Below are 18542 nucleotides of genomic sequence, written 5' to 3'. Positions count from 1 at the left end.
GTAAGCCTGACTTTCTCATAGATTTGTAACTTTGTAACACATATTAATGGATTATCTCTTCAAACTTAGCTTTAACCATATTTTTATTTATTCTTCGTGGTTGACATGACATGGTTGTAGGTGTTCTTCATATAACAATTTTGATAAGCATAATCAAGGTTTAAAATTTCAACCTGTGCCGATACGGTTTCAGTATCGTATCGTGCCGTGCCGTGCCGATATAGTTTCGATATTTTTTAAATATAAAATATATTAATTAAAAACTAAACTATTTAACATAAATATTTAAAAAATAATCTTTTAAAAAAGGAAAAGATATGAAAATAGATAAATAAATAAATAAAAAATTTATTATAATTTTGAAATTAAAATAAATGAATTATAAAATTAATTAGATAATTTTATTAGGATTTAATAAAACCTATTTAGATTATCTCCATCATAGCTAGGAGTTGATTAAAATAATTAACCTAAGTTTAATTAAAATTTTTTTTTAATCCGACATCACTCGCGAGCCTGCACGACTTTGGCACTGCCGTGGGGTTGCGCGACCCCTCAGCCATGGCCACGGGGATTGCGTGACTCTTTCGGGGCGATCACGTTGGCCGTGCGACCCCTCTACAGCGACCGCAGGGTCACACGATGTCTCCGGGGCGGCAGCGGAAGGATTATGCGACCCCTCCACTGCTATTGTGGGGTTGAGTGACCTCTTCGTTGCGACCACGAGGTCGCAACACATCGCAGCTGTCGCTGGTCTAGTGTCGGGGTTGTGCCGGTGCCGGTCGCCGAGTGGAACGAGATGTTTCGCCCGTTTCGACTGTCTCGGTACGACACTTTAAACCATGAGCATAATTATATTAGATTCATGATTGCAATGATCTGTTTTTTTTTTTTAAATTTTATTTAGTGTTGTAGATCTTGTGTCATGCTATTAGAGGGTGTCCTCTCTGATAGGCATGGCATGCCCCTCCCCTATGGCAATGACGAGACAGTTTGTCAAGACACTTGCTAAGTACAGTTTGCCAAGACACTTGCTAAGTCAATCAACTATTCCAGGAACACATAGGTGTTCTAATAGGAAATTAAAAAATGCCATAAAAGTCCCAACTCTCATTAAAGTCGTACATTACTTACAACAAATAAATGTTAACACAGGAAGATATATAAAGAACTCTAACTTAAGGAAACAAGATCAACTTTGAAAACTTAGCAGGTGAATTAGTGTGATGAATTGAAATAAGATAAACAACAAAGAATATATCATGTAATATCATGCAATGAATTGTAATATGAATAACTACAATTTGCAAAACCAGAAAGCACACAATCACTACCTGCAGAGCCATGCAATTGGTGCAAATAACTAGTTACCAATCAACTAATAAGCTTAAAATCATCCAATGGGTGAGGTCTTGCACTCACCCTTTCTATGATAGAGAGTGGTGCCCACATATGCTCCAACAAGTGCACGACTATCGAAGGTAGCTCGGGCATGTTGTGTCTTACACATAACTAGGACTTCACCTCGATATCAAGTCCTCTAGACCTATTGAGCCCATTTGCCAAGTGTCAAGTCCTTGATCCACCTGAACTTTCCTGCCTGGCTTCCATGATCTGCTAAGACTTCCTTGCCTAGTCACGACTAGGTCTTTACCAGTAGAGTAAACAACCTGCACACTTAGTTAGTTCATCGGATCACAATAAGACTTAATTTGAATCTTTGACAACATCAAAACTCAAGTTCGATTCTGGTGCACTCTGTAAAGACTTCCCTGCACCAACGTAAAGGTGAAGAGAAATCTATATAGATTGATATGTGGTATGAAATCAACCAAAGGTTCAATCTACAATAGAACACCACTACAATAATCCACATTTCCGAAAAGAGATCCTTTTTTGTTGTGCCTTAGGATTACTATCTCATAGTCTAGGCTCATCACTAAATCTATAACCACTAACAGAAGAATTGTTAATGCATTAATGATACAACATAAACATCAACATTTAATCAACAAATGAAGACATGCATTTCACTTTAACAACTTATGAATCTTACATGATGTTGACATTAGAGAGAAATAAATTGAGTTCAACAGGAATTATACAAGCAATACAAGCAGGTGAGTAAATAAGGTTACTCTAGGACTTTCACAATGTTAGATATATAAATGGATGATGATCCTTTCATATAAGAGATGAACTAGAACTTACCAATATGCTATGATTTACAGAATTAGGCAAGAATAAGTCCTTGCAGTTGGATGAAAATGTTCTTAGCCGCTACAATCAATATTCAAATACCCAAGGACTGCTTAACAGGATTATCAACGAAGAACAATGATTTTAAGCATATCAATATATTTATAAATAATATGACTTTGCAGTAGAGTGTACAAACCCATGTTGTACATGAGACAAAAGGGCCAATAACAATGATTGCTAGGTGCGACATAAACAAATTGTGCCGCTGAAAACTCAACCCCAACGAACGAAGAGAGAAAATAATATTAAATTGTGGATAATTGAAAACAAGAAATTCTACCCCTTCTATAAATCAGGAATATGATCCTTTTATAAAAGACAATTGAGTTGGCAAATCAATAGACAAAGAAGGCGTTCAAATGCCTCTTGATAAGATATTAGCTTTCACATGATGAAAATTTGGCTTACCTATTTTTCTCAATATAAGTTTTCTTCCCATGGAGGTGGTAGGTGGTAGGTGGTGAATGAGGAAATGGTTGGTAATGAAACTAAATCGATTGGTTGTCGAGCTTTAGACCTATATATGACCCAAATGATTTTTCTTTTACTGTAGAATGATTTAGAAAACTATTATAAGTAAACTTAACAATGGGTAAGACATTTCCATATCCTTGTTTTTTTCCCTATAGATAGCAAAACAGATTTTCTAATCTATGATCAAGTTTAATGATCTTTCTATGGGTGAAATACATATAAGGTTTAAATTATGTTCCAAACAATTTCCAAGGGTCTACTAAAAATAACTAATTTGGCATCCTTACCCCACACTATCAATGTGGGTGACCCATGCAAGATAACATCCTCTGTAAAGAACAATTTTGCTTTGTTTTAAGTCCTGTATGAAGGATGAGGATAAAGTCCCTTTAAAACAAGGGCCATAATTTTTTTTTAAAAAAAATGCCCCAAAGTCACATTCAGGAGTACACAGGCGTGTCCCCAGAAATAGATAATAGTCCTTAATCAAAAAGTTGACTACTAATACTGATTTGCATCTTAGATGTGCTGAAAAATTATTTCAAAGTCAAAGCAGGTAGCACATAGGGTCCTCATCCTTCAGGTGTTTGAATTATGTGGTTTCCATCTGTGTGAGTGGCTACTTGATCCAATGCGTTGATAGACTTGTTATCGGTGTGCTTTAGTACAAAAGTACCTTTGGAGGAATTCAATCCACCTAAAGTGATTAATGCTCAACTTTATTTGTTACTGAATGTCGCTAAAAGCTTCATGGCCAGAATGTTGTATGAATTCATTTGGTAATTAGAGAAATAAAGTATTACCACAGCAGAGTTTTGTTAAATTCAAGTTTGTTGCCAAATCTAGGTATTAGAAACTTGCATTGTAGTCTTTTTATTAACAAAATGTCTATCAACGTATATTCACCAAGAGCTATTTTTTTTCAGAATTATTAATGCATCTATGTATATGGACTCATATTGGGAGTTATGTCCTGATACTCATCTAAGATCTTGACATTAAGTGTACGATGTTCTAGCAAGGTGCTGGGCCAATTTTATCTTGTGTTGTTGAGGCTATTATAATTTTTGATCGCTTTCTTATTCAAATTGGGACTCTATAAGAAGATGAAGGAACTAGCTTGAAGACTAGATTGGCATAGGTCTTGGTTTCACTAGGTTAGGTTTGGTTAGTAACAAGTGTATTTTACCTATTGTTTTTAAAGATGTAGTGATTCTTTCTTGTGGTGAAATTATAAAGTTGTAATTAGGGTCTACAAGGATGATATAGGCAATGCTCATTAGGATAACATCACACAAAATCTTATAATGTAAGGGCTCATCTCAATAATGTCCAACTATCTTTGTGGAAGAGGGAAGTTTGGTTTGCCCATGCACCTTGTAGTTATTTGGATAAGTTGAATTGTAGAATGGGTATGTGTGGACACTCTATTTATGTTTCTTTTATTATCTATAATAATGTTGCACAATTTGTTTTCACACTTTGCACGAGAATAGAAATTGTTAGCGTTTTAATAATGGGTTATCAATTGTGGGTATGGATAGGAAGAGGCACAAACATGAATTCCTATAGTTTCTTTACCTCTAGATTCTAGGTAATCAATATGAGCTTCAGCCTCTTTGTCCCTTCTCGAAGTTGGAAGTTTGACTTCATGTTTAAGATCATGCTTGGGTACTTTTGACAAGACACTGCAAAATTTTTGATGCTATGTGATCTATGCCATGACATTTAAAACATTGTATGATTTAATTGTGACAACTTTGAGATGGGCTGAGTTAAGTTTTTTAAGATTTTCTATAAGCTATGATGGTTTTGGTGAAAAAGTGTTTGTCGACACGTAGATACCTTAATCACATTTTCAAGTTTCATGGTCTTCTGGTTGGGGCATCTTCTAGTGATTGAGAGGAAAATGAAGATGAATTTCTAGCCCAATGTTTTACATGAATAAATGTGCATTTAGAGTTTGTTGAACTTAGGTATTCTGTCACACTTATGGATGATTATTTCAAAATTATTTATTTACTATCAATTTGTCCTCTTATAGTGTTGTGTTGACGAGTGTGATTTCTTGTCAACACTTGACATCAAGTTGTCTCCATACGATGCCAAAATCGTAGCATTTTAGATGCTAAACAAACATTAAACATAGCTCTATAATTGTGTATCTTTTTATTTTTATTTTTATCTCTTTTCTTAAACCACCTCCCATTTGTCATTGGTGTTATATATTAGAATGTTGGCATAATACTGAACAATATCATTAGAGTAAAGATCGAAACCATGATTTAAAATCTTGACCTGTGTCGAGGTTTCAGTCCGAGACCAGAACGATATGGTTTCAGTATCGTATTATGCTGTGCCGATACAGTTTCGGTATTTTTTATTTATATATAGTAATTATTAGATAAATATGTTTATTGGGTATATAATTTAGAAATAAGTTGTATATTGATTTTATATAAATTCTCAATTATTGGACAACTTAATATGGTTAGAAAAATAATTAAATATAGTTTTTAAAAAAAAAAATTATTTATTCATTTAATTAATTATTAATTTAAATAATATATATTTTACATAGTAAAAAAATATTAATTAGATAGTAAAATAGTAAAAATATATAAAAAAATTAAAAATTACATAATATAAATCTAATTTATTAAAAAAAATTAGGTTTTTTAAAATTTTTAAATGAAATTTAAAATAATAAAAATTAATAGAATATAAATTTAAATTATTATATTTTTTTAGAATTTTTAAATGGAATTTAAAACATTAAAAAATAAATTTTCAGAATATTAATTAATAAAATTAATTTAAAAATGTTAATTTTAAATATATTTTATTTGGATAATTTAATTAGGATTTATAAAAATCTGTTCCAAATATCACACATACATTAGGAATTATTTAAATTAATTAAATTAAAATTTTAATTTACTAGGTTACAAACAATCCCGAATTGTTGCGAGGGATTGTGGGGGCTTCTCGTAAGGCCTTCGGCACCGCCGAAAGTGTCACGGGAAGCTTCCAACGGCGTCATAAGCGTCGCGGGAAGCTTTCGGTGTTGCCGGACGCCCCTCGCGATCCCCCGCAGCCGCTCGTGCCATGCAAAACTTCGGTGTGTGAGGTAGCGGTTTCGCCCGCGCGGTGGAACGGTAAATATTGTTTGTACCCCACACGGAATGACATTTCACTCCATGATCGAAACACCTATGTGACTCGACATTTCGAATCTTACACATCATCCCACCTCGTGGAGTTTGAATGTTTTGCTAAAATATTTTAAGCTATTTTAGTACCAATTTGGAGAAGTGGGTTTGTTCAATATAGTTCATATCATATTAATAAATAATCCTCATTCTAACCTATTGTCAAAATTGGGGTCATCCACCTTAAATTATCTATTGATTCATTCCTCTTTCTTCTTACTTAACCTTAACCCTATGCCTATGGCCAAGTTCAAGGAAATAGTCATCCTCGTTGAGGTGGGTTGAGAGTTATGGTTCAAATTATGTCTAGGTGAAATGTGTGGATGTATTTTTTTTATATAAATTTGAATGATATAATATGTTAGAGTTTCTTTCTTTACCCATATTACCTACCTATTTTTTTTTAATAATTTGTTCTCTAAATTTTTCTACGCTACTATTTGAGTTTTTAGGGAAGTCTGGTTAGATTTGCTATGTTATATGGAGTTGAATGTTGGGCTATGAATCGAAATCATGAGCAAAAGATGAGAGTTGTTGAGATAAGGATGCTGAGATGGATGTGTGGACATACGAGGATGACTCGGATAAGAAATGTGAGCATTAGAGAGAAAGTCAAGTCAGGTTGTATCTATTGACGGAAAACTACGAGAGACACGTTGATGATACAAACACGTACTTAGACGATCAATAAATGCGTCAGTTAGACATTGTGAAATTATGACAAATATGCACATCAAACTAGGAAGAGGCAGACCAAAAAAGACTTGGTTAACAATAATAAAATAAGATAAAATTTATTTAAATTTAGATAATGATATAACTGAGGATATAACTTAATGATGTGGAAGGATGACGTAAAAGGATCAATATAACCGCCTCACCTAAGGCTTGGTTGTTATTGTTATTGTACTATTTAAGTTTTAGGATTTTATGCTTTTCTTCTAAGTTGCTACAACTAATTTTTAGAATCTCACACACACATTTTCTTTACATTTTTCATTGAGGAGTTTAGCATACTTGATAAGAGTTGATATGTAATAAAATTTGTATCACTATTAAACTAAAGGTACAGAATGGGAGTTTCGGTGCAATGATAAAATTGCTGCTATGTGACCTAGAGGTCATGGGTTCAAGTCTCAGCTTCTTGCAAAGTATTAACATGGCGTACAATAGACTCTTCCTCGGGATTCCGTTTTGACGGAAGCTTCATGCACCGGGCTGTCTTTTTTTTAGGTACAAATAAAGGACTACGGTAAGTTCTTTTAGTGATTAATTAAACTTAACTAAGTATGATAAGCAAATGAAAGCTTATAATAAATTATACTACAAAAGTATGATAAGTAAATGAAGGTTAAACAGCTTAAACTATAGTAAATGCAGAAAATTTGATTATCATCTAGATTTAATAAAAGTATTTTTTAAATAAGGAATAGTTTTATCAAGGTGATGCGACCTTGTTCTATTCATGAAGTTATAGTGCAGATGGCTCCAATATGGGATAATGTCCTTGAAAACAAGTAAATTCCAATGTTGTACATCTAGAAAATAGAGGGTAGATATAGATATTATAGGTCAATAAGACTAATATGCACAAGCCATTGCTACACCAATAATTAATCCCAAGAAAAGGTCTCGATAGGGAAATAAATGAAGCAAATCTACTGGGCATGGGTGTCAGCAGACGAAGCTAGGCTGATGGTTTGTGTTGATGTTGTGGGTGACTTACGATAACACTACGGAGGTACGAGCATGATTAACTAAGATGTTCTCGGGCAATTAATCCAAAATATGGTGGCAAAAGGCGAATACGCTCGCCCCCAGCGCCCCCGCCAATCCGTCCCAGGGCCAATACGGAGGAGGTAAATCACGGGCGGCTACTACCCTTTGGATCGTGGTTCGTAGATGGGAGAAATTAGAGGCACTAAATCAAGAACTAGCATATAGGAAGATCAAAATGAGCTGAAACAAGAATTTTGGCCGTGCTACCACTTTATGCAACATGAACAAGTCGTGCAACCCTAAACTCAACTATCTCTGAATGAAGCCGAAAAATAATATTATTGAATTGAAGACAATCGTTCTTAACCCCTTTTATAAATCAAGAATATATTTGGTTCTATGTAAACCATTTCCTGCAGCATGAACAAGTCATGCAACTCTAAACTATCTACAAACGAAGAGGAACAAAGCTTCACGTGCTCATGTTAATGACTGAAGTGTTGTAGGCCATCCCATGACAAATAATGACAATGGGTGATGATCCAAAGTAGCAGCGGTAGTATTTGATTGAACAATAGTGAAGAATGGGACAGTGATGAAGATCACATTAATTAAGAGGGGCTTGTGGTTGCAAGGGCTTCAACTAATTTGCGAGGATGGGACTGTGGAGTTGCCTTAATAAGAGAGATTAGTGAGTTCCAAGTGGGCCACACCGAACAGGAGAAAGGAGAGGAGACTTCATACAATCAGAATAAAGGGAGTAGAGAGGAATAAAGGGGCATTTAAAATCTCCAAAACCTAACTCTATTAAACCTGTTCTACTGAATTGGTTCAATTAGTTTATGACTGTTTCAGCTATAAAACCTCCAATTGAAATTCGGTTTGAGCGTAAAGAGAGATTAAATTGTTTCCAGCTTAATCACAATCTCAAACAACCAATTTAACTATTAATTAATCCTCAACGGAATCGGAACCACTAAATCAGTTTTCAAAATACTTTGCTCACCTGTAAAACCCTCAATCCTATTAAAACCCAATTATCCCAAATCAGAATTTAAATTTAACTAAATTTTCTGAGTATAACATCTTGTGTGTGATTGGTATAGCAGATCCCACTAGTTGTGCTGGTGCTATTGTGGCCATAGATCATAATAATAGCATCTGTTTTCATGTTTGAAATTGTCACATACTGTACTTGGAGTTTTACTGTTACATTATACTATCTTTAAGTTATTTAATTACTTTTTATGTTGGGGAAACCAAAGTGACTTTTCATCTGAGGTTGTTTCCCTGGAACACTTTCCTTTTGTTTCTAGTTTAATTGTCTTACTTGGACTAAGTATTTTTTAAATGGTTCTATTTGTAATAACCCTACTGGTATTTGCAATGATGTTCAGAATTAGCTTTGAACTTTCCATTTGAAATGAAAGGCAAGGAAAATGTTTTCTTGCAATTGCAATGTTTAAGAATAGTTCATCAGTCTCGCATATACTGAAAACCCGTGCTTATCTTGATTGTGAGAAGGTAAGTTGGTTTTCCATAATTAGCCATTTTGCAAGATTGAACCTACTCTGGTTTCATCCATGTTTTGTTTATTAATTCTTAATTCTACATTTTTTTTTCTTTAGCCAATGCATCGAAGGTGTACTCTCAGAAGTTATGGGATGATCTTGTTCTAAATCCACTTGACTGGTTTGATAATCGAGAAGATAAGCTGAATGGACTGGTATTCACTTTCATATCGCATCCTCATGCTTTTTCATTTCCTACTAAGTCTGTCTTATTCACTTGTCTTGCTGTGCAGATACACCCAAATTATCCAGATTTTAAAAACCAAAAGACTTATCAAGTTTTATGGGTAAACAGGGCACCAAGTTGGGTATCAGAGAGGCTGGAAGGATTAGTGTTTGCAAGTAGAGAGAAAGAAAAACTACCCCCTCAGCAAAGTAGTGTGGATCTGTTGAATTTTTGTGCTATTAAAAGTGTGAATTCACTACTTAGTGCTAATTCTATATTTGTTCTTTTCTGTTCATAGGTGAATACCATGGAGAGGCTGGCATATCTAAACAAAAAGAATACACTTTTGCATCATCTATCAAAAATAAGGGTGGGTATTGAAATTAAGTTTTGCGCAGCTAGTCAGTCATTTTTTTTCCTTTTGTTAAATTTGATTGGATAATGATTTACCCTCAAAAATAATGGTCAGTGTTGCAAGAGAACAATCTATATTTTTATATCCTTGATAGTTGATACTCCAACCTGATGTGTGGGTGCACATACTTCACTTTTTAAAGTAACTTTTGAATATAGGACTTTTTGCATATTAAAGTTGATAGACTATTCACTTATCCAAAAAGTTGAACCTTATATCCTTGATACCATCCACATCATGGAGATATTGCAAACATGTTCTTTTTGCTTCTTCCACATGTTAATGATTTTCCATGATATCATTCCGTGATTTGCTACATATTAACTTGATACTAGCATGGTCTTTATCAGACAAGCAGTTCTTTTCCTTACATTTCTGACTGTTTTCTTTGAATTAGCATTTAGATCAATATAGATTCTCTCTTACAAGCGCACATCCCTTTAGCAAAAAGGTAGAATTTGCCACCCGAGCAGTCCTACACGGTCGGCCTTACGACTGTATGTGAGGAGGTAAATCGAAAAATTGTAGTTGACCACTACGGGGGAGGGTTGTTCGTTCGGCTTTGCCGAGAATTGACCCATGCCCATTGTAGGAAGTTCTACCTGCAGTAGCCAACTCAACCTTGTCTCGGGGGTTGATGCTACAATGGTTAATTTCATTATCTGATTTGTTTTATCTTATTGGCTCTTGAACCAGCATTGTAACAATAAACAACTTTAAGTGCATGGATCCCCTCCCTCAATCCATTATTCTACTTTGTGGTATCAAAGCATCCTTAGTTACATTAAGAGGGATGAAATCTCTTGTTATTCTTTCATAGTAAATAATCAATATCTAATCTTTTTTGCATGGTTTCCCATTTCCATAATACGTGACTTATTTTTCCTTTTTTTTTTGAATTCTTTCCATCTATTTCTATTGCGTCTTGGACTCTGCACATTCACCTGAAGATTCTCACACGGAATATAGTAACTTTGTTTTCATGTTCTTTTACTTTTAGAGGTGATTTAATGCACAAGCCATTGCTACTCCAATAATTAATCCCAAGAAAAGGTCTCGAACTTGCATGGCAGTAGTTGGGTTGTGGGTGTCATTTTGGTATTGTTGAACTAAGGGTGCGTGACTAATCTGCTGATGTTAGGGTCTTTGGTAGTTGCTTGCAAGATTAATTGTAGAGAGGTGATCGCTTGAGGTGAACAACTAAAGGAAATAAATGAAGCAAATCTACTGGGCATGGGTGTCAGCAGACGAAGCTAGGCTGATGGTTTGTGTTAATGTTGTGGGTGACTTACGATAACACTACGGAGGTACGAGCATGATTAGCTAAGATGTTCTCGGGCAATTAATCCAAAATATGAATTATATGGTCGTGGTTCGTAGATAGGGGAAATTAGAGGCACTAAATCAAGAACTAGCATATAGGAAGATCAAAATGAGCTGAAACAAGAATTTTGGCCGTGCTACCACTTTATGCAACATGAACAAGTCGTGCAACCCTAAACTCAACTATCTCTGAATGAAGCTGAAAAATAATATTATTGAATTGAAGACAATCGTTCTTAACCCCTTTTATAAATCAAGAATATATTTGGTTCTATGTAAACCATTTCCTGCATCATGAACAAGTCATGCAACTCTAAACTATCTACAAACGAAGAGGAACAAAGCTTCACGTGCTCATGTTAATGACATCCAATGGTAATGACTGAAGTGTTGTAGGGCATCCCATGACAAATAATGACAATGGGTGATGATCCAAAGTAGCAGCGGTGGTAGTATTTGATTGAACAATAGTGAAGAATGGGACAGTGATGAAGATCACATTAATTAAGAGGGGCTTGTGGTTGCAAGGGCTTCAACTAATTTGCGAGGATGGGACTGTGGAGTTGCCTTAATAAGAGAGATTAGTGAGTTCCAAGTGGGCCACACTGAACAGGAGAAAGGAGAGGAGACTTCATACAATCAGAATAAAAGGAGTAGAGAGGAATAAAGGGGCATTTAAAATCCCCAAAACCTAACTCTATTAAACCTGGTCTACTGAATTGGTTCAATTAGTTTATGACTGTTTCAGCTATAAAACCTCCAATTTAAATTTGGTTTGAGCGTAAAGAGAGATTAAATTGTTTCCAGCTTAATCACAATCTCAAACAACCAATTTAACTATTAATTAATCCTCAAGGGAATCGGAACCACTAAATCAGTTTTCAAAATACTTTGTTCACATGTAAAACCCTCAATCCTATTAAAACCCAATTATCCCAAATCAGAATTTAAATTTAACTAAATTTTCTGAGTATAACATCTTGTGTGTGATTGGTATAGCAGATCCCACTAGTTGTGCTGGTGCTATTGTGGCCCCATAGATCATAATGAAAATGCATGTAGCATCTGTTTTCATGTTTGAAATTGTCACATACTGTACTTGGAGTTTTACTGTTACATTATACTATCTTTAAGTTATTTAATTACTTTTTTTGTTGGGGAAACCAAAGTGACTTTTCATCTGAGGTTGTTTCCCTGGAACACTATCCTTTTGTTTCTAGTTTAATTGTCTTACTTGGACTAAGTATTTTTTAAATGGTTCTATTTGTAATAACCCTACTGGTATTTGCAACGATGTTCAGAATTAGCTTTGAACTTTCCATTTGAAATGAAAGGCAAGGAAAATGTTTTCTTGCAATTGCAATGTTTAAGAATAGTTCATCAGTCTCGCATATACTGAAAACCCGTGCTTATCTTGATTGTGAGAAGGTAAGTTGGTTTTCCATAATTAGCCATTTTGCAAGATTGAACCTACTCTGGTTTCATCCATGTTTTGTTTATTAATTCTTAAATCTACATTTTTTTTTTCTTTAGCCAATGCATCAAAGGTGTACTCTCAGAAGTTATGGGATGATCTTGTTCTAAATCCACTTGACTGGTTTGATAATCGAGAAGATAAGCTGAATGGACTGGTATTCACTTTCATATTGCATCCTCATGCTTTTTCATTTCCTACTAAGTCTGTCTTATTCACTTGTCTTGCTTTGCAGAGACACCCAAATTATCCAGATTTTAAAAACCAAAAGACTTGTCAAGTTTTATGGGTAGACAGGGCACCAAGTTGGGTATCAGAGAGGCTGGAAGGATTAGTGTTTGCAAGTAGAGAGAAAGAAAAACTACCCCCTCAGCAAAGTAGTGTGGATCTGTTGAATTTTTGTGCTATTAAAAGTGTGAATTCACTACTTAGTGCTAATTCTATATTTGTTCTTTTCTGTTCATAGGTGAATACCATGGAGAGGCTGGTATATCTAAACAAAAAGAATACACTTTTGCATCATCTATCAAAAATAATGGTGGGTATTTAAATCAAGTTTTGCGCAGCTAGTCAGTCATTTTTTTCCTTTTGTTGAATTTGATTGGATAATGATTTACCCTCAAAAATAATTGTCAGTGTTGCAAGAGAACAATCTATATTTTTATATCCTTGATACTCCAACCTGATGTGTGGGTGCACATACTTCACTTTTTAAAGTAACTTTTGAATATAGGACCTTTTGCATATTAAAGTTGATAGACTATTCACTTATATCCTGGATACCATCCACATCATGGAGATATTGCAAACATGTTCTTTTTGCTTCTTCCACATGTTAATGATTTTCCATGATATCATTCCGTGATTTGCTACATATTAACTTGATACTAGCATGGTCTTTATCAGACAAGCAGTTCTTTTCCTTACATTTCTGACTGTTTTCTTTGAATTAGCATTTAGATCAATATAGATTCTCTCTTACAAGCGCACATCCCTTTAGCAAAAAGGTAGAATTTGCCACCCGAGCAGTCCTACACGGTCAGCCTTACGACTGTATATGAGGAGGTAAACCGAAAAACTGTAGTTGACCACTACGGGGGAGGGTTGTTCGTTCGGCTTTGCCGAGAATTGACCCATGCCCATTGTAGGAAGTTCTACCTGCAGTAGCCAACTCAACCTTGTCTCGGGGTTTGATGCTACAATGGTTAATTTCATTATCTGATTTGTTTTATCTTATTGGCTCTTGAACCAGCATTGTAACAATAAACAACTTTAAGTGCATGGATCCCCTCCCTCAATCCATTATTCTACTTTGTGGTATCAAAGCATCCTTAGTTACATTAAGAGGGATGAAATCTCTTGTTATTCTTTCATAGTAAATGATCCTGTCCGAGTCGCTGAATCGACGGACGCTGGGCACGTGACACTCTCCTCTATCTCCAACCAGCTGCCCCAAACTCCGGCGAACCTGCACAGAAGTCGGGCCGGGGAAGGGTCCCCGGCGACGACCCTCCGACGCTCAAGTCAGGCAAGCAGACAGCAAATATGCGGCTCTCAATATCAGAGAGCGCGTACCTCCGGTGAAGGGTGAGGGCCCTTATATAGGGCTATGAGGAGGTTGAAGCACACATATTGAGGCACACACGTGTCCTCCCACTATACCTCAGTATGGTCTTGCCAGAGGAGCTTGCCTGACTCCATACCGCTACAGTCCGAGCACCTCTCTGATGGGACAGCATAATCTTCTGATGGGACAGCACCTCTCTGATGGGATAGTATAATCTTCTGTCTTGTCATTCTGGCTCTTCTGTTTCCGCACCGAGCGGCCGACCGCTCGGCAGTCCCATCACGTCCGACCGGACTAAGGTACAAGTCCGCTCGGGGTATTCCTGGTCGTGTGCTCGGCTGTGGCGGCGCATGGCATTGCTGCCTTATGTCTTGGCCGAACGGGCCACCCGCTCGGCCTGCCAACCTTGTTCATCATGAGCGTCGGGACCCCGACTTCCCGCCGGGGTGTCTTTGCTTCCGCTCGGAACATTCTGCCGGTCGCCACCATCTTTGTCCGCTCGGCCAAGCTTCTGGTTGGCCTTTTACCTTTCAACCTCCACGTGGCGTTGACTCCGAAAAAAGGGGTCCCCCATTCTTACTGCCGGATCAGTAAATAATCAATATCTAATCTTTTTTTTTGCATGGTTTCCCATTTCCATAATACGTGACTTATTTTTCCTTTTTTTTTTTTTTTTTGAATTCTTTCCTTCTATTTCTATTGTGTCTTGGACTCTGCACATTCGTCTGAAGATTCTCACACGGAATATAGTAACTTTGTTTTCATGTTCTTTTACTTTTAGAGGTGATTTAATGTCTTCTCTACTTAGTAACATGACATGTATACCTCAACACTTCTGTCTTCAATGGAATAGCTCAAGTTTGTTCTCATAATATATGCAACAACCGATGATCCTGATACCTCTCTCTAAATTTTGTATTTCCTTTTTACAACATAAGGAATCATTTCATCATATTTGCATTCTTCATAAGGAATCATTTCATCAAATTTGCATTTTTTTTATCAACGTTTAAGATTTTTGTCTTATAGGAACTTCTTGTGCATCTACCACTACTATGCTTTTGATTGATCTATTGGGTTTGTTTTCTAGGGAAAAACTGGGATACAAACTAGAAATTTTGAAGAGTTTATTAGAAGATACTATTTTTCATTACCCTATTTACTTTCCTTCCATTTCTGGGATGTAAATAAGCCCTTGAGCATTTTTGCTATTTAGCATCTTTCATGCTGTGTCAACTTTGTAGTTATAAGCTTCCAGTTTGAAAAAAAAATCAAAATCTAAATAAAGGCTGTCTCATAATTGTAATATTTTCTGTATAGTGCTTATTCTCGAAAATTGCTCATTTATTATTTAAGGAGAGAAATTCCAAACCAAATCAAACCTAAATAGTATGAAATCTTGAAATTGAGAAGATCCCCTAAATAGTTGAAGCAAATCATAGCTTTTGATAAACCGTTGGGCCTGTAGCTTATGTTTTTGTTTATTTTCTTAACTTTTAACTTTAGGTTCTCACCCACAGAAACTTCATGGAAGAACCTAATCGATAATCCAAAGGACCGGTGGGACAACAGATCAACGAAGGTATAACCATCAATTAATATGATATTTATTTTAGTTCATCCTGAATCTGGATTGGCTGGTATTGTCACATTAAACCTTTATTATATATATATATATTTGTAGCTAAAGAAGACATATAGCTTTGTGGCTTAGTTCTTTCAACACTCCTGACTGGGTTTTGTCAAAGCTGCCCCCAGTGGAGACAACATCGTAGGCAGAAATGGTTCTCAGTGTTTTGTCTCTTTATTTTTTAAATTATTAAAAGAGCGTCCCACATATAATTTGTTATTTCCAATTCTGTGTTCCACTATTTAAAGTAGCTTTAGTGAAAGTTACATCATCTTTGGAAGCTACTCAAAGGTGCCAAGTTTGCAAGGTCAGATGGTTTTTGGAGTTGTAGTCAGTTGTGCCTATGAACTCAAATAAATTAGCTTTCTTTTGACATAATATATTAAACGCAAATGTTAGTTGAGAGGATCATCATATTCTGTGTGCCTAGATAAATATGTATGGTCGTAATAGTTTAGTTCTACAATTAGCCTTGAAGGTATATGGTTCATATTTATTTCTTTCACGTGCAAACAGAATTTTGAGTGAATTATGGTTACAAACAATACGTCAAATACTTGGAATCCAAAATCCAAAATTAATTTTTCTCTGATTTTTTTTTTTAGTTACTGCCGCAACATACATTTTCTTATAAAAAATTAATTAGGCAACTCATGCAGACAGCACCGAATTTGGACCATCAATTTAGTCTAATTATCAGGGTAAATAAAAAAGAGTTTATGGTGGATTGTTTAGAAGCTCAGTATTTTATATGATTGCGTATCTTATTGAGATTAAAAATTATTATAAATATATTATAGTTAGGGATCGGACTGTGGATATTTTGATGATAACTTGATGTCCTTCCGTTGTATCAAATTATTGGGACAAAATGTTGAATCAGGTAATATTAAACTTGGGACGACTGATTCGACTTCATAGGAAGGTAATTTAGAAAGCGTTCACGGTAGACGATTTAAAAATCTAACATCCTTTTGTTGTGCCTTTTATTTAGAGAAATTTTTTTATAAATATGTCATAATTAAAAATTAAACAATAGATATCTGAGTGATAATTTGATATCTTATCATTGCATCCTAATCTCGAGAGCTCCACATGCATATTAACATCTCCCAAATGAGAGATGTCCACATGCATATTAACATCTCCCATTTGGATTAAATCTTTTCATCGACAATGACTTCTTAGCACTCAGTGGAGAAACGACATCCACAATGGAGGCTTTTTCTAGCTTGTTCATTTTATATCTTTCGTACATGTCATCAAAAATTAAGAACCCACTTCTAGATCTCTCTTTTCAGTTTTTGGTGGGGGTCACAACAAAAAGCTAAATAACCCATCCACCGTTGAAGATGACCTTAAGATTCAGTGAAGTCCAACTGAATTTGCATATAGAGTCAGTGTCTAAATTGTTGCAATATTTGTCAATATATGTATTCTAGAAAAGACACCAAACATTCTCTATATGAGCCTCTATTAAGGCAACGCACTCTACTTCGGTAATTGAAAGTACAACTATATTCTATAATTTTGAAACCCAACTAGTTGCAGTACAACCTTGACTAATCTAGTAGTAGTCATTTTGCCATCCACATCACCACCCATATTAGCATCAACAGATTGATGTTACTTGAACGGGCTGGCGAATATATTGGGGGCGAGCAAATTATCTTTTGCATCTCATCAACAGATTGATGTTCATAAATTATATATATTTTTAAGCATTATTCGTCGCATATTTATTTGTATTTCATGAGTATGATCCATATTATTGCACCATATTTCATAATGATATTAGCACTTGTACTCTTTTAGTTCGGAGATATGTTCTTTTTATATTTTGATTGATAGGATACTTTTTGGAACAAAAATGAAGCTTATTGGATGTTGGGTGAGTTTAAAAAGAAAGAAGTCAAGATATAGTCGTGCCTCAACGACACGACCATGTCTTATGGTCGTGTCTCAAAAGGAGACATGGTCGTGTCTCAAAGGAATGACCATGTATTTCAGAGGAGTACAGCTTGTGCCACGATTTAACTATGCCCATGGGGCATAGTCGTGCCTTGCTCCCAGCTAGCCTCATAGTTCGGTCGTGCCTTAGTTACAGTACGCCCCACGTGTTGGAGAGCCTGATGGATGCGTGCATTGTACACATTTCCCAAAAGCACAGTGAAAGACAAATAATAATTCAACTAATTATTATAACACAAACATATATGATACAATATGTCAGACATGATCATAATATAACATTTTACAACAATAAATTATACCTATGAGTTCGTTATCGAACCTTGTAGATATTGTTCCCTTGGCGACCGGTTAGAGGGGGGTGAATAGCCTGTACAATAAAAATAAACTTTTCTCGACTTTATAGCTATATTAACATAAACACTTATACAAATAAAAAATTAATCAAAGGAAGAGGCTCAGAGATTTTACTTGGTTACAATTGGAGAGGTTGTTAATTCAAGGAAGATGAAAAACTCACTAAACGATCTCCTTTAGGCGGAGAAGCCTTTTATAGTAGTTGAAACATTCAATTACAGAACAAGACTGAAAAGGAATCAATTATAAGTATTGTTCTACCTTCTGGGACCAGGGTTGTATTTATAGCCCTAATTGGGCTGCCTGGAGGGGGATAAACTTTTATCCCCGTCGCAACGACTCGCGACACCTAGTGTTTGGATGAAATTCTTGGTTCGGGCACCTGGAAGGGTTCCTGGTGC

General features: G+C 35.6%; 1 protein-coding gene across 2 annotated transcripts in view; it reads left to right on the top strand.

The window, feature by feature from the left end:
• LOC121967455 (protein OSB2, chloroplastic-like) overlaps positions 1 to 16227 on the top strand; it is a 47387-nt gene extending 31160 nt beyond the window's left edge. The window contains exons 4-11 of one of the 2 annotated variants that reach the window (XM_042517711.1): positions 9296 to 9393; positions 9472 to 9613; positions 9703 to 9774; positions 12676 to 12773; positions 12852 to 12993; positions 13083 to 13154; positions 15704 to 15765; positions 15868 to 16227. In XM_042517711.1, the coding sequence (XP_042373645.1) occupies positions 9296 to 9393; positions 9472 to 9613; positions 9703 to 9774; positions 12676 to 12773; positions 12852 to 12993; positions 13083 to 13154; positions 15704 to 15765; positions 15868 to 15897 (716 nt within the window). In that variant the 3' untranslated portion in view covers positions 15898 to 16227. Of the gene's footprint in view, positions 1 to 9295; positions 9394 to 9471; positions 9614 to 9702; positions 9775 to 12675; positions 12774 to 12851; positions 12994 to 13082; positions 13155 to 15689; positions 15766 to 15867 lie in introns of both variants that reach the window. The other variant, XM_042517718.1, reaches the window with a different exon arrangement.
• Positions 16228 to 18542: the final 2315 nt, after the last annotated feature.

This window comes from Zingiber officinale, chromosome 1B, assembly GCF_018446385.1.
Source record: "Zingiber officinale cultivar Zhangliang chromosome 1B, Zo_v1.1, whole genome shotgun sequence".
NCBI classification, from domain to species: Eukaryota; Viridiplantae; Streptophyta; class Magnoliopsida; order Zingiberales; family Zingiberaceae; genus Zingiber; species Zingiber officinale.
This window is presented reverse-complemented; position numbering and strand designations above follow the sequence as displayed.